This window comes from Tarenaya hassleriana, unplaced genomic scaffold, assembly GCF_000463585.1.
Source record: "Tarenaya hassleriana unplaced genomic scaffold, ASM46358v1 Cleome9, whole genome shotgun sequence".
NCBI lineage: Eukaryota > Viridiplantae > Streptophyta > Magnoliopsida > Brassicales > Cleomaceae > Tarenaya > Tarenaya hassleriana.
In genome coordinates, this window is record NW_010971389.1 from 1,671,292 (window position 1) to 1,693,872 (window position 22,581).

The 22,581-nt window shown below is 34.9% G+C and overlaps 4 protein-coding genes across 8 annotated transcripts; 1 reads left to right on the forward strand and 3 right to left on the reverse strand.

Annotated features, from left to right (window-relative positions):
• The first annotated feature begins 6,089 nt into the window (after positions 1-6,089).
• LOC104803805 (GATA transcription factor 9) lies at positions 6,090-7,756 on the forward strand. The gene is made up of 2 exons (XM_010527867.2): positions 6,090-6,451; positions 6,876-7,756. The coding sequence occupies exons 1-2, from the start codon at positions 6,233-6,235 to the stop codon at positions 7,599-7,601; spliced, it is 945 nt and encodes a 314-aa protein (XP_010526169.1). The 5' UTR covers positions 6,090-6,232; the 3' UTR covers positions 7,602-7,756.
• A 2,054-nt stretch (positions 7,757-9,810) lies between these two features.
• LOC104803806 (peptidyl-tRNA hydrolase 2, mitochondrial) lies at positions 9,811-12,776 on the reverse strand. 2 transcript variants are annotated; one of them, XM_010527868.1, is made up of 8 exons: positions 12,668-12,776; positions 11,978-12,178; positions 11,591-11,651; positions 11,413-11,449; positions 11,248-11,325; positions 11,042-11,114; positions 10,500-10,539; positions 9,811-10,152 (listed from the first exon to the last, which is right to left on the reverse strand). In XM_010527868.1, exons 1-8 carry the CDS (start codon positions 12,707-12,709, stop codon positions 10,103-10,105), a joined length of 582 nt encoding a protein of 193 aa, XP_010526170.1. In that variant the 5' UTR covers positions 12,710-12,776; the 3' UTR covers positions 9,811-10,102. The 2 variants fall into 2 exon arrangements, with proteins under 2 accessions (XP_010526170.1, XP_010526171.1); XM_010527869.1 differs by lacking the exons at positions 9,811-10,152; positions 10,500-10,539 and having other exon boundaries at positions 11,240-11,325.
• A 322-nt stretch (positions 12,777-13,098) lies between these two features.
• Positions 13,099-15,593, reverse strand: LOC104803807 (VAN3-binding protein). Of its 2 annotated transcripts, none has more exons than XM_010527871.2 (7): positions 15,201-15,593; positions 14,794-14,862; positions 14,106-14,484; positions 13,871-14,032; positions 13,695-13,741; positions 13,535-13,592; positions 13,099-13,446 (listed from the first exon to the last, which is right to left on the reverse strand). In XM_010527871.2, exons 1-7 carry the CDS (start codon positions 15,570-15,572, stop codon positions 13,250-13,252), a joined length of 1,284 nt encoding a protein of 427 aa, XP_010526173.1. In that variant the 5' UTR covers positions 15,573-15,593; the 3' UTR covers positions 13,099-13,249. The 2 variants fall into 2 exon arrangements, with proteins under 2 accessions (XP_010526173.1, XP_010526172.1); XM_010527870.2 differs by having other exon boundaries at positions 13,695-13,744; positions 15,201-15,591.
• Positions 15,594-16,603: 1,010 nt separating this feature from the next.
• LOC104803808 (tocopherol cyclase, chloroplastic) lies at positions 16,604-20,822 on the reverse strand. 3 transcript variants are annotated; one of them, XM_010527872.1, is made up of 11 exons: positions 20,424-20,822; positions 19,936-20,180; positions 19,774-19,853; positions 19,586-19,662; positions 18,983-19,152; positions 18,672-18,769; positions 18,407-18,514; positions 18,099-18,215; positions 17,329-17,478; positions 17,060-17,171; positions 16,604-16,927 (listed from the first exon to the last, which is right to left on the reverse strand). In XM_010527872.1, the coding sequence occupies exons 1-11, from the start codon at positions 20,693-20,695 to the stop codon at positions 16,740-16,742; spliced, it is 1,617 nt and encodes a 538-aa protein (XP_010526174.1). In that variant the 5' UTR covers positions 20,696-20,822; the 3' UTR covers positions 16,604-16,739. The 3 variants fall into 3 exon arrangements, with proteins under 3 accessions (XP_010526174.1, XP_010526175.1, XP_010526177.1); XM_010527873.1 differs by lacking the exon at positions 17,060-17,171; XM_010527875.2 differs by lacking the exon at positions 16,604-16,927 and having other exon boundaries at positions 17,125-17,190.
• Between the last annotated feature and the right edge of the window lie 1,759 nt (positions 20,823-22,581).

Consider the following 22,581-nt stretch of genomic DNA (forward strand, 5'->3'; position numbering starts at 1 on the left):
ACTAAAAAACAAAGTAACTTTCCACTGGAATTACCTAACCTTTCCATGATATGCTTGATTTTTACCAGAAAGAAGCTATTAATTTAAGATTTCTTATATAAATAAATAACAAGATAATTATTATGTCTAGGACTATCGCATGAACAATAACTGCTCAATAATTTGCAAAAAACAAATGTCATTATTTTAAAATTATGCTTTCTCTTTATAATAAAAATTAATAAACAAATGTGTAAGGATATGTTCAAAGAAAAATAAAAGCTAAAGAGAATTTCTCTCATGGGGCCAGGAAAAAGTAGTAGTAACCCTTCCACTTTCCAATTTCACACCTTCGCGAGCAAGGACCTTCATATGATTTTTCAATTGTATGATTGTTTACTTTAAATATATACATTTTACCTTCGATTTTAAATTATACAGAAAAAACGGGAATTATATTTATAAATTATTTTTATAACGATAGGCTTATATAAGAGATAAGAGGGTAGATTTTAGATTGTTCAAAATTAAATATATATGACAAATTATATCAGTTTTTTTATAATAAAAAAATTGATGTATGTAGTTTCTTTTTTTATGTGTCGATGTGACCAATAATTAGATATGTTGGTATTTCTTTGTGTCTTGATTAATCTATTTCTAATACAATAACAACAGATTTAATAAATAACAGTGATTATATATTATAATTTTTAGTGTATATATATATATATACATACGAAGAAGTAGAATAAAATTGTCATCACCAATGGGCAATTAACTTAAAAAGATGAAATTATATATGAGAACTGACATACTTCAGAAGATTTTTCTACGATTGGCACGTGTCATATATATATATATATATATATATATATAATTAGCAAATTTATTGAACATATAAATATAACGAAGCATTTGCTTTGGCATAAATTGTCCTTATAATATTTAAATCACATATCGGTTCCTACTTGCTTGTTTTTGGGTTAAAGTTGGTTTTTGTTTTTAAATTTAAGGTTAGTATCTTGGCATCTGTCTGATATAGTGGGCAATAAAAGTTTTTTTTTTTGGAAATAAATAGAAACCATTTATTTTGATATTTAAAAACAATCCGAATGAGATATTATATGTAATTGTGTTCAAACTAAGTTATATTTAAAAACTAATTAACGAATATAAAATTTTAAAATTAAATAAATACAGCAGAAATTAAATCTAAATATAAAAAATAATTAAATATCTAATGAAAACTAAAATCTATATAGACAATAAATAATTTTAGTAAAAATAAAAATAAAAAGAATTCGACTGAAACAGATATTAGAATGGGATGGATATAATATTTGTTTAAAAATAAAATAAGTGGATAAAAACTAAATAAAAATGCATAATATGCATCTCTAAGTGGGATTTTAACCTTTGCAGTGCTCGAAATAAATTTTGATTTAGTTTTTAATAATGATCACCTGAAATATGGAAGGTAAGAAACATAAAAGAGATTCTTCCATTATACTCATACCATTTTTTTTCGAACTTTTCTTTTTCAAATTTTTTAGATTTCTATAACATATATTCATCAACATCATCATTTAACCAAGTATATTAAGCGTTGTCATAATTTTTTTAATTAATTATAAAAAGTAATCTCAAGTAGTTACTCGCAATCGAAGCAATCAGAAAATGAGTTTTGATATTAAATTATTTCTCCATTAACAATCATGAAATTCATAATCATAACAAAACTTAATCATGATTTTTGAATAAATTCATTTATATATATATTTATATATATATATATATATATATATATATATATATATATAGTGGCAGATCTACATGTAAGTGTAAGTGTATGGGGGCACGTGCCCCCATTCAATCAATTAAATTTTTTATTTTCTATATAAAATCTGTAAAATTTTGAGTAAAACTATGAAATGACCCCATATAAAATTAAGTTTGATCATAAATAAAAACTAAATTGCCCCGTTATAGAATTCTTTAGATCTGCCACTGTATATATATATATATACATATATACATGTATATTGATTAATGTCATCTTCTCCTCCAAGATATATTCCATAATTAAACAAGATAATAAGATATATTAGCTTTCTCTATTAAAGGCGTATAATGCACTAATCGTTCGTGGATCGTTTCGGATTTAAATATATTTGGATTCGTATGGAAAATGGACAGACGAGCCACGAAATGGGATGAACCACGGACCACTCGACAAGTTGAGCCTCCGGCAAGTTGAGCCTTAATTAAGCCGTAAGTAGTGGACGAATGGTTGAAAGGGTGTTGCTTTCAGGACTCCGATCACCAGTTCAAATCCACCTGTTGGGAAGGGAGGGGTGTATTTAAGGTGTTGCTCTGAGTCCTTAGATATACTTTAAAGACTACTCCCGGACCGTGAGAGATATAGTCGAATCGAAGGCTATATGAACTTTCTAGTTATAAAAAAAAAAGTTGAGCCTTAATTAACTTTAAATCTAATTTTTTTTCTATTAATTTTTATATTTCAATATCCGTTATTTTATCAAAACAAATTGTTAATAATAAAAATGATGATTCTATAATTTTACTTTGATATCTTTATCAGTAATTTTATAATTTTGTGTATTATTTTATTTTGTTTTTTGTTATGTTTGTATTTGATTTTGAATATATATTTTTTTATATTATGTTTGTATTTGAAATATGACCTTTTTTTCCAATATACTATTGAACCATGACATTTACTTCGTGATTGTAGGCTGGTGAAGGATGTTTGGGAGCTTCTCATAGTTCCTGGTGTGCCACCAAATTTCTTTGAATTGATGGATACCAAAGGTTGGATTCTTTCCAACTTAAAATGTCTCTCAGTGCAAGTATATGGTGTAGCATGAGATATTATTTTTGCAGCAGCCTTATGGTACTTTTGGAAGAATCGAAATGATTTGGTGTTTAATGGAGTACATGTTGATTCTGCAAGTTTGCGAAGGGGCAATTCAGAAAGCGTGGTCTAAAAAGCAGGTTGTCGGACATAATCGAAATAGAAGGTTAACGTTCATTACTTGGGAGCCTCCACCGTTTGATACAGTTGTTGTGAACACAGATGGTAGTGTGAATGCTACAGGGAAAGCGAGTTGTGCTGGTGTATTTAGAGACGCAACTGGCAATTGGATTCATGGATTCCAACACAGTTTGAGAAGTTGTAACTCTCTTGAAGCCGAAGTTTGGGGAGTGCTGGATGCTCTAAAGATTGCATGGGATAAAGGATGGCGTAAGATTCAAGTCCAGACAGATTCAAATGTCACGACTTTATTAATCAATTCTCAACACCATATTTCTTTTCGAATCCGTAGTCTGGTGGGACAATGTCAGGTCTTTTTGAATCGTGATTGGCAAGTGGAAGTGAAACAAATATTCCGTGAAGCAAACTCAGTTGCAAACCAGTTGGCTAAAGCAGCAATAGATATTGCCAGAGGTTTTCATATTATTAGCAACCCTCCTACTCGAATCTGTAATGTTCTACAGGCAGATTCAATAGGAGTTGTGTGGCCGAGACTCATCTCATAAGGCTTAAACTCCTACGTTTGAAGGAAAAAAAAAAAAAACAGGTAAGACTATTTTGTAATTCAAAAGAAAATGAAATGACGAAGTAAAAAGCCCATTAAACTCGATCAAATGTGAGATGCATCCGCCTTAGCCTTTTATAATGGGTCTATGCAGTAAAATATGTATTGGGCCATGGCCCAAACTCTTTTTTTTTTTAATTTTCTTTTCATCCAAATTTTGTGATTGGAGCACTTCTTTTAGTCTGGATACTAAAGTTATTTTTCAATATTTAAATTTCACTTTAACCCTTTTTTTAATATAAATTTTGTGAGGATAAATCAAACCGAGTTCGACACCATTTTGGATTAAATATCTAAAATTCTGATATTTGAAAGATTATATGATCAATCTAGATTTGAAAAAAAAAAAGAATTTTGGTTTGTAATTGACATAGTTCCGAAACGAGAATATGTGAATTATATGAATAGAAATGAATATGTCGAAGTAATTCTAATACAGAAAACATATCCTTAAACATTTAATAATAGTTAAAAATAATAATTAAACATTTTTTATCATATAAACAAGGATCTCATGCTGCTTGTGCAATTTCTCTTCAAGAACCGACCGACGACGAAATTTGCTCTCCATGTAAATGCACGTGAGGTGCATCCAAATCACGTGATGATCCAGCATGATTGATCGGACGGATCGTGTTTCGTAACATGACGCAGTCAGATTTTGCCACGTGGCAGACATATTTTATTTTCCCTTTTTTTTTCAACTCGAGCCACCCACTCACATGGCTCACTGAGTCGCTGACACCGCCCGACTGCTCCGTCACGTGCCACGGACGGTCCCACGATTAAAGAGATAAAATACTATTTGTTTATTTATTTATCACCTTATTAATTATGGATATCCGAATAGAAAAGAAAAGAAAAGTGAAGTGTTACAAAAGATAAAAGGGAAAAGAAATCAAAGACTTTGAAAGAAGTAATGGCTCGGATTCTTGCTCTTTTAATTTTTTTTTTCAGTTCCCACGTGAATATTTATATCGGTGAACATTTAATATGGAATTATATAAAATGGAGATTTAGCGAAATAACGTATAGTTGTATTTTAATTTAATTTAATTTAAAATTGATTACACATAATTATTGATAAATTAATTTTTTCGTATAAAATTAAATATAAGAATAGTTCAAAGTTTTAGAAAATAAATATTTTTAATAGAAATTAAGTACCAAACGGGGAATAAAATATTATATGAAAATTGTATATGTACAGTTAAAAAAACTAAAAAATACAAAATAGTTTTGATTCAAAATGTCCATCACTAATTAAAATATTACATAATACGCAGAATTTGAAAATGATGTATTAGTATAATTTAGATTTAGATTTTCGTTAAACCTCGATTTTTAATTGTATATAGAAATAATTATATACGAGAAAATATACGGTACAAAATGATGAGGGTCGCATAGTAATTATTAACCGCAGCCATGTGTGTGTATATGCAATGCACCCATTGCTGAGATTAAAAAAGATTGCTCACTGTTTCCAAGGAAAGCGTTCTCTTTTTAAAATTTATTTTTATTATTCGGTAGCCAAATTAATCAACCGATTAGTTGAGATAATTATGCTTTTACTAGGTTCGATCATATGGTTAGTTGACTTAATTTTCCCTCATTAAAATTCGCCCAACGGATTTTATGCTATTTAAATATATGCAATTTTTATTTGAAATTGGTATCTTGTCATATATAAAAAAAATAGAATTTATAGTTTTTCTTAAATTCTAAAGTATTTTGCAAGAAAAATGATAGAATGTTACAATTTGAGGTAGGAGTATAGTACGCTGGATTAAGAAAAAAGACAAAAAAAAATAATTCAAATAATTTAAACATGTAATCATATAAACTAATGCATAGAAATACAGGAATGATATCTATGACTAATAATCAAATTGGGAGTCCATGAAAATAAAATATAATATTCGTTGCATGTATATTCATAAGATACAATTTCATTCTTCATCAATACGAAAACCTAATGAATTTGGTTTTGGTTCAGATTTCCTGGAAAAATTCTTATAAATATCGAATAATCTGAATTAATTTCAATCCATTATTTTATTAGTCATGTTTTCATAAAAATTTTATCCGAATATATTGGTTTAAATTCCGACATTTTTTTAGTTTGGTTTGGATGTAATAAATCCGACTTTATAAAGATTTATTCAGTGTCGATAGAAGTGAAATAAATTTGGAACAAATCCAATTGAAAAAAAGATGATCAGATCAATCGATTTATCATTAGAAGTTAGATGTTTTGAATTTCGGAGTATATCATATTCAATTCATATTTGAATTTTTCAATTTTAAAAAATTATATCATTTGATATTTTTTGTATTAAATCGATTTCAATTACAGGGCATATATTATTTTAATTGGATTTTGCAAAATTAAAGATAAAATGAGCACCATAAGTAAAGTCTTTTATTTTATTTTTTGTTAATAGTAACTCCAAGTCGTCAACGTTCCTACGTTTTAGCTCTCTCTCTCTCTCTCTCTCTCTAAATTCACTCTCCTAAACACAAAACCGAAAACACCTCTCTCTCGTTTTCATTTCTCCTCACTAACACTGTCGTCCCCAGAGGATAACGGAACCAGCCCTCGTTTTCTCCTCTATCTCTCCCCACCGATGGAGCAGCAGACTCACGACGAAATCCTCGTCTCCGGTAACGGCCCCGACCATTTCGTCGTCGACGACCTCCTCGACTTCTCCAACGGCGACGATGACGGCGCCTTTGACGACGTTAACGACCCATCCGTCGTCGCCGATAGCTGTAACTCCTCCTCCGCCTGCGAGCGCAGTTTCCCCGACGCCGCTGAAATCTCCGGCGACCTCTGCGTAATTCCGGTAAAATTCGTTTGTTTAATATTTTATATTAATCCCGTTGATTAATTCTTTCCTAATTTTATGCTCCAAATATAGAAAACGGGTCTCTGGGATTCGTTTCTTACGATGTTTGTTCAGTTCCTTCCATGGTTATTAGTTTATATTTAATTAGGGCAACGTAATTTGCATGAACAGAGGATAGAGTTATTTAGTTATTACATAGTACTAGAGTTGTGTTTTATTTTTCTACAATAAATTTCGGACTTATATGAGTGTGTTATTAGTACTCCGAATTTACGGTTTTGATTTGTCGGGAAAATTAATTAGGAATGATTATGATTTTACTAAAAATCACGTAAATTATTACCAACATTTTTTCTTGTTACCTTTGTTTTGGTTTCAATTATTTATTTTTAATAAAAAAACGGTTTTTTAAATTTATTAGTGCGAGGATTTGGCGGAACTAGAATGGCTATCGAATTTCGTGGAAGAATCCTTCTCAAGCGAGGACCAAGACAAGCTCCACTTATTGTCCGGTTTTAAAGATCCCCGACCCGACCCCTCTTCTCAAACCCGACCCGGACCCGTGATCAGCCAAAACGACGACGCTCCCGTCCCGGCCAGAGCAAGAAGCAAGAGATCACGCGCCGCCGCATCCACGTGGCCGTCCACCTCTATCCTCGCCGTGGACAACCCGTTTTCGCCAACCGGGTCGAGCCACGTTGCTGACGTGGTAGCGCCTGATACTGACGTGGTATGTCATAAGAAGAAAGCCAGGAGAAAAGATTCCTCGGCCGTGGCCGTGGCCGCGGATGGGGGAAGTGTACGGAGGTGTATGCACTGTGAGACGGAGAAGACGCCCCAGTGGAGGACGGGGCCGATGGGGCCGAAGACGCTATGCAACGCTTGCGGCGTGCGGTACAAATCCGGCAGGCTCGTGCCGGAGTACAGGCCGGCGGCCAGCCCCACGTTCGTGATGACGAAGCATTCGAACTCTCACCGGAAAGTTCTCGAGCTCCGGCAGCAGAAGGATACGGTGGTTCTGCGTCGGACGGAGGAGTTGCTGACTCAGCTCCGCCGCGAGAGGGTCTTGATGGGTGACGTCAGATCCAACGGTGACGATTTCTTGATCCATCAGCATGTGGGCCCGCATTTCGGACAGCTGATCTAAGTCGTGTTTTCCACGTGGGAAATGTCCGTTTCTGTTTTTTCCTAGGATCTTTTCTTTGACATTAATTTTAATATTTTAATTAATTTTCTTCTGATCAAGACTAGTTGTATAAGGTGATAACTCTGATTTTGATATTCGGTTCGGGAAAATAAAAAATCAAAATGTTTAAAGAATAATTGATATATATATATATATATATCTTCTACTGCATTTATATGTAACAATTAATTTATTTATATATTTATTATTATATAACAACCAATCAATTGAATAATTCAATTTGAGGATAAACTTTGACATTGCAAAATCCCCTCGCATCGGAGTATCTGCTAAAATGAAATTTGAAATTATTTACTACTAATTTGTATATTAGAAATAAATGGATTGATCATTTTTATTGAATTGATAAAGATCCGACGTATAACAGTTTCTATTATAAAATCAGATAATATTATTCTTTACACATATGATCAAAGGTCCGCATGGGTAATAACGTCATTCACCGAAAACCAAGATCCGAGACGAATGCTAATCCGTATAATCTTAGTTTAATTTATTTTTGACAATTATATTGTATACTTAAATTTGAAATTATTTACTGAAATTCAATATATTTATTGAGTATTTAAACGTTTACATTGGATTTTTCTAAAGCTGATTTCCATATTTTTCATCTGACAATTTTCCAGGAAATCAGATTCTTTAATTTTATAATTTCGTAAACGAATAAAAACAAAATTTGCACAGCACAAAAGTCGTATATCTATAATTCAATAATTTTTATTATAAGGGGAATGCAAAGCAAAGCTTGCGGTGCTCACATGCAATATTCTCATGCAAAAACCTAAACGGGCATGTGGGTAAAGTTGAATATGCCTACAAATTGCACATTAATATACATATTGTATTTATCTATTTATCTCCAAATATGTTGAATGTATGCCCGAGTTGAGATGTATTTTAATTGTATAAAATATATAAATTTATTGTTATATATATGAACTTTCTATAATTAACCATATATACGAAAATCTCTTTATTTAATTTTGTATTTTGTTAATCCTATTAAAAGGTTTGCTCTCGATCGATTTCAATATCTCTTACATGGAAAAATTGACTGACTTTTTAAATTACATGAGGATGGAAAGCCTAAATACTCACGTATCATGTGACAAGGTCGGTCGTCCCATAAATCTCTTGAAGCATAAATTTTACTAAGATTGGTATGGCGCTTTAGGCGCACACACCCATACGCACATATATATATATACACACACATCGTAATGATGTGTGCATGTTTATATATGTGTAATATATCATCCAACATATATATATATATATATATGATGTGTGTAAATATAATGTATAAATGTAATAATGCGAAATTATGACGGTCCACGGAATTGTTCATAAATCTTGAGGAAACTTCGACGTTACTCAAAAGAAGGAACGTATCAAAAGCAAATCCATTCTCAAAGTCACCAATACAAAAACAAAAAGAAAAAAAAAATGTAAAGAACAGAGGATAAGGTACACTACACGCAAACACACACACACACACACACACCCAAACGAAATGAATATAAACATAAGCAAACCCTAATCGGAATAAACCCTATAGATCTTCACTGTGTTCATGAAGAACATGTAACATGAAATATAAATGCCTGAGGGTGAATTTCTATGAAATAATAGGAAACATGTTGAACATATTTTCCACAGTTTTTATTTATTTATTTATTTATTAACGTTCTTGGAGGAAAATTATAGAGAAAAACAAACGAAACCGAAAGAATATGGCCGCTGGTACCAAAACCGATCCATACCGGCCTTAATTCAATAGGTTCTAGTCCTGGTTTACACTTGGTTTTTCTTAAACTTCGGTTATTTTCCAATCTTCAGCAAATTTTCAGATTTGCCATCAAGGAAGTCTCTTGGCCATCCAGAAACTATGAAAGCTTCTTCCAAACCGAACGCGGCTCCAGTACGTACCCTCGATTTCGTTCCGGGACTCTCAGACCCTCTCCTTCGCTCGGAAGTTTCCCTTGTATCAACTAATTTAATTGAAAAAAAAGATCATATTCAATTGGCGATACAATTACATGTTATTCGGTTTACATTGGAATTCATGTAACCAAACCGAAATGATAATCAAGAACGCGAAAAACAAAGACTCTAAACCATAAAAAAAAAAAAAAAGAAACTCGTGTCACAATTTGGACAAAACCGCAAATATTGGTCTAACAGATTCAAATTCAAGGCAATCTTACTTATTACCAACTCTAAAATCTTGAAATATTTTCAGACATAATCAACAAATATACATTGTGTACTAAGTAGTGTATCACATACATAGGGTTAAACCAGAGAACTATGGTCACCTCTGCAATCAATCTAGAACCCCTAAACCAAACCAGATCAGACCACATTAACTAGGCCTCGCCCGAGAATTTATCCGAAAACCGAGAATATCATCGAACCCCGAAAGGAGGGAAGCACCGTCAGAGAAGGGCAAGCCTGCCGGTTATTGAATCGACCAACTCTTTCGGTCCTGCAGAAAAATACCCACAAATATGTTCAACAACCAAGTCATCTGACTATAAAGGATCAACCCAGTTCGAGTCCCCAACCAAGTCATCTGTCTGTACTATAATTTTATCAAGATCGGATAAAACTACAGTTTTTAAGATTTTTTGCTTCAGGTTATTAAACTCTCGTTTTTTATTTTCAAATAGTAAACACCTTGTTCTAACTATTTACATCGTTATTAACCACTTCAAACTTTTTATTAGACAAGACAATTTTGCTTTTATATCAAAATCGGCTAAAACTATGGTTTACGAAGAATCTTTTTTAAGAGAGGTCAGTTTTAGGCCGGAAAAGATGATGTATATCTACCGGGTCCGACGGCAAGAACTGTTTTTGATCCTGCAGCAACCTGCAAAAAAAAAAAAGGTACCGTGAGTTGCATGGTAGAGAAATTTGCAAGCTTGCCATAATCACACAAAAGCTCTTAAATTTCACTTTCATGAATTCAAGAGGAACTTGGTACATGCAACATTCATTATCAGAGAAAAAAAAAGGGATCTTGGCACAAGATTGACGCTAGAAAGGGATGAGCAAGATTCTTTCTGAATCAGGATAAGACTTTTTCTGAATCAGAATCTGAATCAGGATAACCTTTTTTCCTTGATCCCACTAATAGCAATGTTTCGACTTTATAGAGGGTTCTTAATTTACTGGTTATTTATAACTTACTAATGAAATGATTTTTTGGATATATTTGACAAGATTCTAGATGTTCATACATATCTGAATCAAGAAGTTCAGGTTCGGGTCACAACTCTTTTCCCCACAAAAAAGAAGATCCAATAAGCTAAAAACTTCCAATTAAAAAGCTCTTAGTAATCATGAAAAAGAACTAAGATTTCGCCGGTTACCTGTGTTCTTCCAGCATCAGCGACAACAAAAGTCGGGAGGCCGACATTCTCGGCTGATTCAATGATTCTATTCCTGAAAGCAGATAGAACTGTATCTCTCAATTCAAGCACGGGACCAGAAGAAGAAGAACGCCAAGACAAATGGAAGAAACAAAGTTATCTTTATGTGCATTTTGTTTGTTTTCCCAAAGAGATCACCTGCTTACATTTCTTGTTGATTTTTGCAAGTGACGACTATCTTTGGTTGCCCGCATTGCTCCCACCGTCTCAAGAGGTATCGATCACTGAAACAACAATCACATACAAATATACAAATAAATTCTGGAATGATCGAAACTTACGAGGTTCTAATCACCATAGGGGAGTTTCACCTTTGCATCAACTCTGCATACATGCCAGTTGCAGCGTCTGCAAATTGGAGATGAAAATTTAAAACAACATGTAAAATCAACCAAAAACTACCAGAACCTGTGAGGCGATTTAGCATGAATCAATTGTCTATCGGATACAGTTCAATTGTCTATCAGATACAGTTCTTTGGGCTCTTACGTGCACACTGTGAGGCGATTTTGCCTGCTCTCATCTTCAAGTCTTGCCTTACTACCAGAACCTGCTACCAGGAAAGTCGGAAAAAGTTAATATAAAACGCTTATTCATGTATCACCATCTCTATATGTCAAATATCATGAATCACACAAAGGTTCTCTTTTGATGGGATCGGAGTAGAAATAGGTGCAAGGGCACTTTGTAACATGAAAAAGGACTCATGTTGGTTAATTACTATGTGATATGAAAGTATGTTAGAGAGAGAGAGAGAGAGATAGAGAATTCCTTAATTTGAACTGAACCAAAAAAGGAACAGTAAACAAGGGAGCAATGACTGAATCCGGTGAAAGTAAAAGATTCATCACAGTAAGAGAAGTACGATGGACGAACCATTTTAAGCTCTTGGTCACTACCATTGCTTGACACAGTGCTCTGCTTCTGGGTTTTGCTCGATAAAAGCCGACTCTTTCCAATGGGGGATTTCACTTGTTTGGACAAATCTAACAACATACCAAGGATGAAACCTATCACAATCCCCGGTATGAAATTCTCTGCCTTAAAACTCCCACCAATCCACTCCCTCTCTTGTTTCTGATCTTCCAAATTCACCCAAAAACACATACATGATCATGTAACACAAAGAAGAACATAGTTAGGGACCATGATACAGTTTCTGCAACTGAAGAAGAATTCTGGTTCGGAAAGTATAGAGTGAGCCAGTTGATTGAATTGACACCACTCATCTCTCAAGGCAGCGAATGACTGATTTCTATTACTCTAAAGTTTCGATCTTTCAACAAAAATGATCAAATTGGTTTAACCCCAACACACAACTTCGACGCGGAAAAAAAAAAGCATGAAGAATTCTTGAGTACCCATGAAAAATTATCGATAACCTATGAACGAATTTGGAATGTCCTCTAATGAATTTGAGCTACTTCACACTTTCGACAGCTCCAGTTTCATTTCTTTTTCCTTCGTTCTTCTCAGTTCTTAGACGGAACTTTCTCAGTTGCTACAAGGAATTTGTCATACACTTTCTCGGGAGCCAAACAGAAAATGAGAAATCGAAGATGATACCTTAGATTGAGGCTGCGAAGGCTTGCGAGATGAAGACCACATGATCACTCACGGGAGGAAAACGGGAATTTCCTCGGCGGCAGAGGAACACTACACTAGATTAGAGGAGCTACGAGCTAGCCTTTGCGCGCTTGGTTGCTCTGTCGTGTTTATGCAACATAAACATCATGGCGTTCATTTGCTTCATTTAAGAACGACACAACGTTTTTTCATCACATACAAAACTGTTTGTTTTGATTACTGTGAAGTTTTTATTAGACTTGGCAGCAATACAAAATTGATATTTGACACAAATGGATGTCACAATTTCTTTTCTTACGTTGAAGATCTCGAGATTGATCTGTTGCTTACCCTTTTGAAGTCTGCATATCTTTAGGAAATTATGTGCCTCATTATTTTCATTTACTGTATATCAAGATTGAAGACCGATAAACATTATTGAATAGTCATCTTATTATAAAATAATTATTATGAAACAAGTTTACTCTTTTTAAAATCACCTTCCACCAAGTATGTGATATGTGTTATTGTTACTCCAACCACACGGGTTCTTTCATGAACCCATTGTACTCACAAAAACCATTAAGCAAACTTTTCAAGAGAGTTCAGCAACTGTTGGATCCCCTGAACCCACATTTGCTTCTCGTTTTTGCTCCCACACTCAAATTCGATCACTCTTTCAGCCGTCTTTATCCCGAAATAGGCTTTTCGCTCAACGTTCTGTTCTTGTCCTCTCTCGGGCCACTTGGGGATATCTCGACATATTCCATTGACAACACCTACGCCAAAAGAAAAGGCCGTTACTTTCGTTAACAGGTGAGCCTTTGAACGGTTCGTTTTTGTTTACAGAATCTGTTTGCAGCTTACATTTCTTCTTCTTTGTGAAGGTCCCTCCAACATGTTTGCTCTTCATTTTGATCACAACCTGTTTCAAGTCAAGAAAAAATCCGACGTCGAAAATATTCGTCCTCAGGAATCGGTAAGAAAGCGAACGTTTCTTGGTTCGGGATGTTACGAAAGGGCTTACTTGCCAATTCGAGTTGATGTTGAAAGATACTTCCTTCCAATGAAGATCTCCTGCCACCAAAATTTCAAGCTTTGATTTCATGAACATCCTTATACTTGCTCGGAAAGCCGAGTCAAACCCGGAAATCCATATATACATAGTATATACCATACATACATATATATATATACACACACCTTTTCGGGTACGTTTGAGAAGATCTTCTCCTCTAGATACAAAGTTCAATGCTGTATAAGTGTACAGCTCTTTGCCTTGCCTGGTTCCATTATTTGGACAAAACATTGTCGTCCCGTAGAATTTCTGCAGTCTTGCTCTTAGGATCTCAGCTCCTCGCAACGCTGAATCATTACAGAACCTCGGATTTAGTCGAAACAGATATGTTTTAAGGGTCTAGATGATGAAGAACAGAACCTGTAGCAGCAGTTGCAGTTAACGCCATGATATCTCCGTTAGTCCTGGCGTTTATTGATGAGTTAACGGCGTTAACTATTTGGTTATAGTCTGCCCCTACGTCTTCCGCCATCTCGATGCAGTGAGATGCCACGAGTGCGGAGGCCGACGCAAACGCGACCGTTGAATTCGCCGCCGATGTGGCATGGCCGTTAACACTTGCTTCCACTTCTATGGCCTTGGCGTTTGCGTTTGCGGCCACAGCGGCCGCTACTGCTGCGACAGAGACCGCGGCATGGATCTGGGCGTTTCGCGTTCGAGTTTCTTGTTTCTTCTTCTCTTTTTGGTCCTTCAACCTTCGTCCCACTGTTCTTCCTCTTACCACGGACTTGTACAAATGCTGAAATATATTAAATGAAAATGAAATCAAAATGCAATTTTTGAAGTTTGTGCTATTAATATTTATAATTATTTTGTTTCCGATTATTTTTATGGTTAAAATAGTGGTCAGAAGTTTAAAATTCGTTAGCATTATGGGGCCAAATTTTTTGTGTGTGCATATAATATATCACGAGAATTAGAATGATATTTTTTCTTCTCCCGTAATTTCAGTAAACCGAGATTGATTTGGTTGGTTTAATGTCGGTTTCCTATGGATATTTCCGGTTTAGAACAGAAAACCGGCAAAAAGCCGGTTTATAATCGGTACCTTCATTTCTCTGCCGGTTCTTGGAGAAATTGGACTACTTTTGCCTTGCAGTTGCAGATGTGGAAGCAGCTGTAATGATTAGTGAAATTAAAATTTTTTATTATATAAACTTGTAAAAAAAATACATGCATCGACCCATCTTTATTTGATAAACGAGTAATAACAATACGATACCATTTATTTTGTCGTAATTCATACAATTTTATTCACTTTTCTTTTTTAAAAAAAGGAAAAAGCTGTAATTTTCTATGCTAATGAAATGGACCAACAAGTACAAATATTGAGATCGCATTGCAATAAAAAAATTGTAACATGTTTTCTTTCGAATATTTAGTTTTTTTTTTCATCACTATCTTTCTTCTTCCGTAGAGAGAGAGAGAGAGAGAGAGAGAGAGAGATCGGCTTACAGAGTCACGAGAAGAAGCCATGGAAATGGAATCTTCTTCTTCTTCGTCATCATCATCTTCATCTTCGTTGTAAGTAGCAACAAGAAGAGAGCTGTGAAGACGATGAACTCCATTGTCGTTGTTGTTGAAGAGAGCTTTAGAAATTTCCACGGCGGAGACACTCCACGATCTCCCCAGAAACTCCATCATCTCCGTCGGAGTCTCCGGTTCATGCGGCGGCGCGTTTGACCCACGCGCCTCCGAGGAGGTGGTCGTGTTACAAGGCATAGTACCCATTTCCCCTTCCTCCTCCTCCTCTATGTTCTCAAGCTTCGGCCACAAAACTGCTCTGTCCATTTTGCACGACGAGGAACACTCACTCTCCTTCATCATTAATTTCCACAAAAATAGTTATATATAATTACATGAATGTGCCCTCTCACTTTATTATAATAATAAAATATACTCAATGGAAAAACAATATTTGTAGTAATCATGATTTTATCCCATCATTTATGGCATCTTTATTCGAGCACCTATAATAGATTACAAACCCCATCGCATTAACTAATACTATTACTGCATATGAAATTGTGTTATATTTATTGTTTCTTTTATAAAAATTTTTTTATTCATTTCCGTAATACAACATTCGTTTTTGTAAAAGAAAAATCTCGCTTTTAATTGGATTAATCAGTTAGACTTTGAAATATATATATATATATATATATATAATTAATTTTTCGATTTGGTACGGTTTGGAACCGAAACGCTCATCCCATGATGGGGGAGCCATAATGCTTACGAATGATGATGTTGCGGAGAAAGCAAATCGGATCGATATAATGGAACTTTTATACTGATATAAGGGAACTTATATGTATATATATATTTGTCTTTTGTCTCCCACTATATGCGTGCGTGCGTGCGTTTTCACTATAAGTGATCGTACGTGCATTGGTAAAAAAATATGCCCTTTTATTTAGATCAATGTTCTAAATGGCTTTTAATTATAAATCTATATGTTTTTAATGTATCCGATATTATGATAATACGACATACTCAAATTTTTAAAATTCGATTTGGATTTGAGAATAGCGACGAGAATTCGAAATATTTTTAATATTTTTGATAATTACGACAGTTTTTTAATATATTTGAAAGTAGAACGGACAAGACAGGGAAAGCCCATTTTTAAGGGAAGGGGGAGCGGCGAGTTTAATGATGATTTCCCCACTTTGCTTTTTTTTTTCCTTTTCTATTATTTTGTCAATTTCTCTAATTACTAAACCATTCTTCTATAACAATTTCATAACCCAATTTTAAAATTCACAAATGCCCAAAAGATCGTTGCAGTTGATAATATTCGGTCAAGTCTACAGTTAGAGTTATATAATTGTATAACGATAGAATGATATAACCAATAAAAAGTCTAAATATAGGTATTTTGGATACTATCTCCCAATACTGAATATTGCAACGTTCTAATAACCGTAGATTCGTCAATGTTTTATGTAAATTCTTTTGAAAATAAATTTAACTAAACCAAAAGCTAAACAGTTACAGTGTTAGAGACCAGGTGGTTTGAGCGGAGGAGCCAAACCGAAAACGGAGTCGAGGTCGAGGGGAAACTGGAGAGCGTTTTTGAGGAAGGGCGGAGTGTTGTCGGTCTCTCCTTTCCAAGAATTGAACCAAGGCCCTCCTCCTATCTCCACCGCCGCCATCGAGCTCCTCACGTCCAATATCCCCTGCATATACCCCGTCATCCGAAACTAGGGTTAGGCGTGGGTACCCGAACTCCGAGATCCCGGGGAGAGATCGGGTCTTTCGCTGACGAGGACCCGAGCCATGGGTTTGAGCAGGTTTCATCAGTCGGGTACCTATATCCGTGGTAACCTGAGCCCTCACGTGGCCAATGCTAGATGCTCTAGCCGAGGCAAGGCCGAGGTCAAGTACTCCAGAAAACTCGGATACCCGACCCGCACCCCCACCCTGACATTCGTTTTCATGTCTCCAAAACGGGCCATTTACATTTCAACCAACAAACAAGCCAACACTAAATTCTAGGCATCAAGAACTTCAAAACGCAAGAGTTTTAGGGGAATCAAAATTTAAAGGGGATAGAGGCGTGTATTTTATAAGTGCTTACCTTGCCTTTACTTCCATCGTACCGCCGCTCCCATAACTGCAACCTCAGTTCACCATAACAGGAATCCCTACAAGCAGGAGCAAGTCCAGACTCCATGGTAGGAGCCCGTAGAGGTGTGCCCGCTTCGTTTGTCCGTGCCTCTACTTCAACCTGTTTCAAGATAAAAACGATATTATTAGGTAGGGTTGAGCATGTATACCCGAGACCCGCGGGTTTCTGGGTACCCGAGATGTGCGTACCTGATTACAAACAAAGCTAAAGACGAAGGTGATGAGGCCAAAAACCTGGTTCGGGTTTTTCCGAACTAGGATGGGACGGGTTACCCGTGGATACCAAGCAAGAATAAAATGATGCTTATATCACTGATACTTTAATGTATTTACAATAAATACTAGGTGTATTTTCGTATAAAATTACCAAATATCACTAGAGTCAATGGAATTGAGAAAATTTTCACGGCTTCGGGTACTCATGGTCATGGGTACCCGACTTCAGCGAGGATACTCAGCGTACGGGTACCCGGACCTCGTGAAGCCAACATCGAAATAAAATGCCCCCATGGTGACGACGAGGCTAAGACTGGAACCCTAAAAAGTTCCAGGTGGTCGACCCGTGTCCACCCACCATATTATTAGGTATGAACCGACGAGGTGAGAATCTCGGAGAAGGGCAAAAGATGTCATGAAACTCTTATTTCGGGCGGGGAGATAAAACCATTGCTATATGCAAGTGAGAGTACATGAAATGAAATGAAAGGAAAGATTATTTACCACATGGGTCTCGTTCTCTGCTGTCATGTACCAATATCCCCATGGAGTCATTTCCCATTTCAGAACACCATTCCATGGAACAAACTCATAGAAGATTCCATCATAGTGTACACCAATCTGCACCATTTATATACATTTCAAGTCACAAGATTGTTGCCATAATACATTGATTACATCTTTTTACAGTAAGCACCGGTTTCTTCTTTCCAAGCCATGACAGGAAAGGGCAAACAATGACCAAAGACCGATGTATTACAGTTTTCGATATTACTATTCACAGAGCTCATCACCGAATAAACTGTACTTACAAGAGCAGCATTTTCAAAGGTCTCAGTCAATCCGGGCAATTGCCTCAACCCACCAGCTGCAGTGAAAGCAACTTCTCCATCTGCTCCTTCAAAGACATTACATTGGACCTGCAATGAGAGACCTAATAAAGCTACCGAAATTTACAATTTCACAAGTTAAGTATACGCATAAACATGTATGTATACATCATGTGTGTGAATGAAATCAAACGAAATGCCCAAAGTTTGTAGCACGGGAATGTTCAAAAAGTACAAACATATTTACCCAAAACCATTTTCTAGGGAAACCTCCACCCCAGTTCTTTTCTGAATAAGATGGTGCATCTTCAAATTCGAACCTTTCACCATCCCATTCAATCCATCCTACATAACAAGGGAGACCAAACATTAATCTCTGGTGTATACGCAATCTCGATAAGATATGGAAAAAGGGCAAGCAGATGATTTTCTGCAGAAACTCGTTTCTTATTTTATCATTGTCCCTGTTAGTTTGACTCCCGATGAAGAGAAGGGGCGAATAAGATTAAGCATAAGGAATTAGTTCCCAATAAAATGATCGAACAAGTAAGCTTATACCTGTTGATAGGCCTCCAGCCATGCATATCTGCCAATGAGGTTCAAATACAGGAAAAGCTGCAAGCCATCCTGCAGTGGACTTCTGTTTAGACCCGACATTACCCCAACCATAGACAGGACGAGTACTATACTCCCAGCGAGCGGATTTAACTGTTTCCAAATAGTTTGTCCTGCAAATACAAAGTCAATTCAGGCAGAAAACGAATCCAGACAAAAAGATCTGATTCCAGAACTTCATATATTGTGCCAATTTAATAAATATCATTCTGTCAAAACACTTATTGCAACATGAATCCATATCTTCCTGTGTAGCCTGCATGCAGATCGAGCTCATGTTCAAGATTAGTTTCTGATGAAAGCTTGGTCATTTTAGCTAACTAAAAAATCTGCATGCTGAGTTATCTATCCATAAAATCAACCACATCAAAATACTAGCTAAACTATTGTTCACCTGAAATTTAAACAATATGTTTACTCACACTCACGAATTTGGGTTCAGTCCTAAACTACAGAAAAAGTAGGAAATTCAGAATTGTACAGAATTTTCACCAGAAAAAGATGAACTTTCAGATTACAATCTCCAACGAGAAACAAAGCTGATACCTGCCATCGTCGCAAATATAACCTTGATGCCAGAGTGGAGTAACTTGAAACCCTTCCGACACCCTTTTGTTGAATTCCTACACCCAACTATGATTTAGTAAGTCCAACGAGATTGATTATAAAAAAGGAACACCTTCAAATAAATGAGTATACTTTTAACACAGAAGATAATACAGCTTTGGGTCAACCTCTGGAGGAACCTCCTTACTTGGAGGCCTTGCACCTTCCACAGCTGCGAACGTGTTTCCCAAAACTAGCTCATGCCTATCTATGCATCAGTAAATGTTATGTTAGGTTAATCAAGCTGTGCATTCATGCAAATCAAAGACTAAAAAAAACAGAGAATTCACCTCCCCAGAAGTTCTGAGACTCTTGCGTGTATTGGCATATGTATTTGTCATAAGCACCAAGAATCTGAGCCCCAACTCCGGTGAATCTGGGTCCATACAGAGCCATATCCAATGGCGATAATTTCTTTGGAAATGCTGGATTCTCCACAGAATACATAAAGCAAAAGCTCTGCTTCCTCTCCGGTATCGAGACTTTGAAATACCATCCCTCGAAGAATTTACGGGTCGTTCCATCAAAATGGTACCTGGTTTTGGTTAAGAGACAACCAGAATGACTAGTTTTAACCACTATGTTGCAAATCTCAAGAACTCAAATTCCTATTTGTAGGAGCTAAACATCGAATTCCAAAAAAAAAAGGTTCAAAACACACCGTAAACGTAGCAACGACACACAAGTTGCCGAATCTCCGATTCAACGGCAAAAACCCAGAAACACAAACACGATTTAGAATCAAATGATCGACAGAAAATGAAGTGAAATTACACACCCGCTATGAGGTGTCCTGAGCTCGCGATTGCTCGGTGTCGGAACGTAGACCGGCTTCACAGAGACGGCATTCACGTTCTCCGCGTTGTCTTTCGAGACACATGTCACTTGTCTGGATGAGGAAGCTTCGCTTGATCTAGAATTGGATCGGAACCCTAGTTTCTCTGGTCGGAAAGAGGGGTTTAGGAGGCGAGCGACAGGGACAGGAGGCCGAGAGAGGTGAAAAGATGAGAAATTAAGGTTCATCGCAGCAACCCAGCTCCTGGCCTCCATTGAAGAGAAGCTTCACGAGGAGAATTGCGCGAAATCTGACGATGGGAAATTGCGAGAGCAAAGTTGTGAACATGCAGAGAACAGACAGCGAGCAAAGAAGAGGAGACGTGTGGCGGGTAATTGGCGATGTCAGTCTGACACCAAAAAACTGTGCTCTTATATGATTTATAACATTTTATATTTTCAGCAAATTTATATACTTAAAATAGTAGAAATTTTTAAACTGTGATGTAACGTATAATATAAGTTATATATCTATATTAAAATGGCAGTTCTTTTGTTTTAATTATATATGAGATCATTTTATTTCTTTGTCATATGAATTTGTAGTTTTAATTTCAGTATCTAATTTCAGGCGTGGTCTGAAATATTTTTACGTCGGGTTTCCTTTGATTTGTTATTTATTTAGCAATATAATAAAAAGATTATCCATTAAAACTACGTACTAAAATTGTTATTTGTCTCTGTAGTTAAATTTATGTCTTTTTTTTCTCTATAATTAAAATTTGCTACCAATTTCAAAACTAGAGGATTGAATGGTATATGGAAAGATAATAAACGAATTATATAATGATCTATAATAAGATAATAATATATCATAAATTTTCTGTTTCAAAACTTACTGACACGTAAATCTTTTTAACATCCAGTATTTTTTTTAAACTAATGAATTGAAGAAATTAAAAATAATTGTTTTGATATTTGTACAAATTAGGACAGAGTACGTGTTCTTACAAAATTTTTCACCCAAGAAATCGTAGCTAAATGGTGAAATATATGTATTGCATTTATGTTATGGTCAATGGAGGCTGGGCGCGTGGAGCCCTAAAATGAAATAAAGTACGTGTTCTCTCTACGCATAGAACATATCGACCAAACCTCATGGAAAAAGTAAGGGAGCTGTATACGTGTCCCATTTTTTTTAATCAATGTATTTATACATATTTAATGCAAGAAGTTAGTGTTAGGAGTTAACGCAGATTGAAGTAAAGCGTAACTCATTATCAAACTCTTAAATTCATATCCCAAAAATTTCATGTAGACAAATTAATGAGAAAGGTGTGGATATTAATGCTACATAACATATTTTTAAGATAAAATATTTTATAATAACATAATAAATGATTTAGTTTATAATATTAAATTTGATTCTATTATCTCGACCTACAGTAATTTAAACCAAAACAATTTATTCTGAATATATATATACACACCGGTTTAATATTTATGAATATAAATACTCTAGAAAATTAATATAAGAGTAATAGAAATAAATATCGATAGAATTTGAATATGCAAAATAAAGATATCGTATATATAAAAGTGTTTTCTTTTCACGGGAGGATGACACATGTCATTATTAATGAGAATATGAAACAAAAATTACATTTAATTTAATAGAAAATATTTTTTTGAAACTTCTAAAAATAGAAAAAAGAATAATAAAATCAGAGTAAGAATAAAAACATTTTTATTTGTATAGCATGGAATATGTTAAATACAAATTTATTCCTTTTCGTTAATATAACTGAAAATAAATACAATATATATATATATATATATACCTTTCGTAAATAAGCATAAACAAAATAACAATTTATGATTTATTGAACATTAATTGTTTCAACTAAAAAATTCCAAACTATAAAATGATGTTAATGTCCTCTAAATATACCGTCAACAATACCATTATCACATCGATCAGTTTGGAGTTTCAGAATGTTTATGGTTGAAGGTCCAATCCGATTATTTAAGGTTTGTAATCCGATTTTATTGTATTTTTTTTTACCTGTTTCTATTGTTTTGTTTGTACCAATCACTTTTGTAATATGTGTTATTATATATTTCTTCTTTATATAATATATATATATATATATATATATATA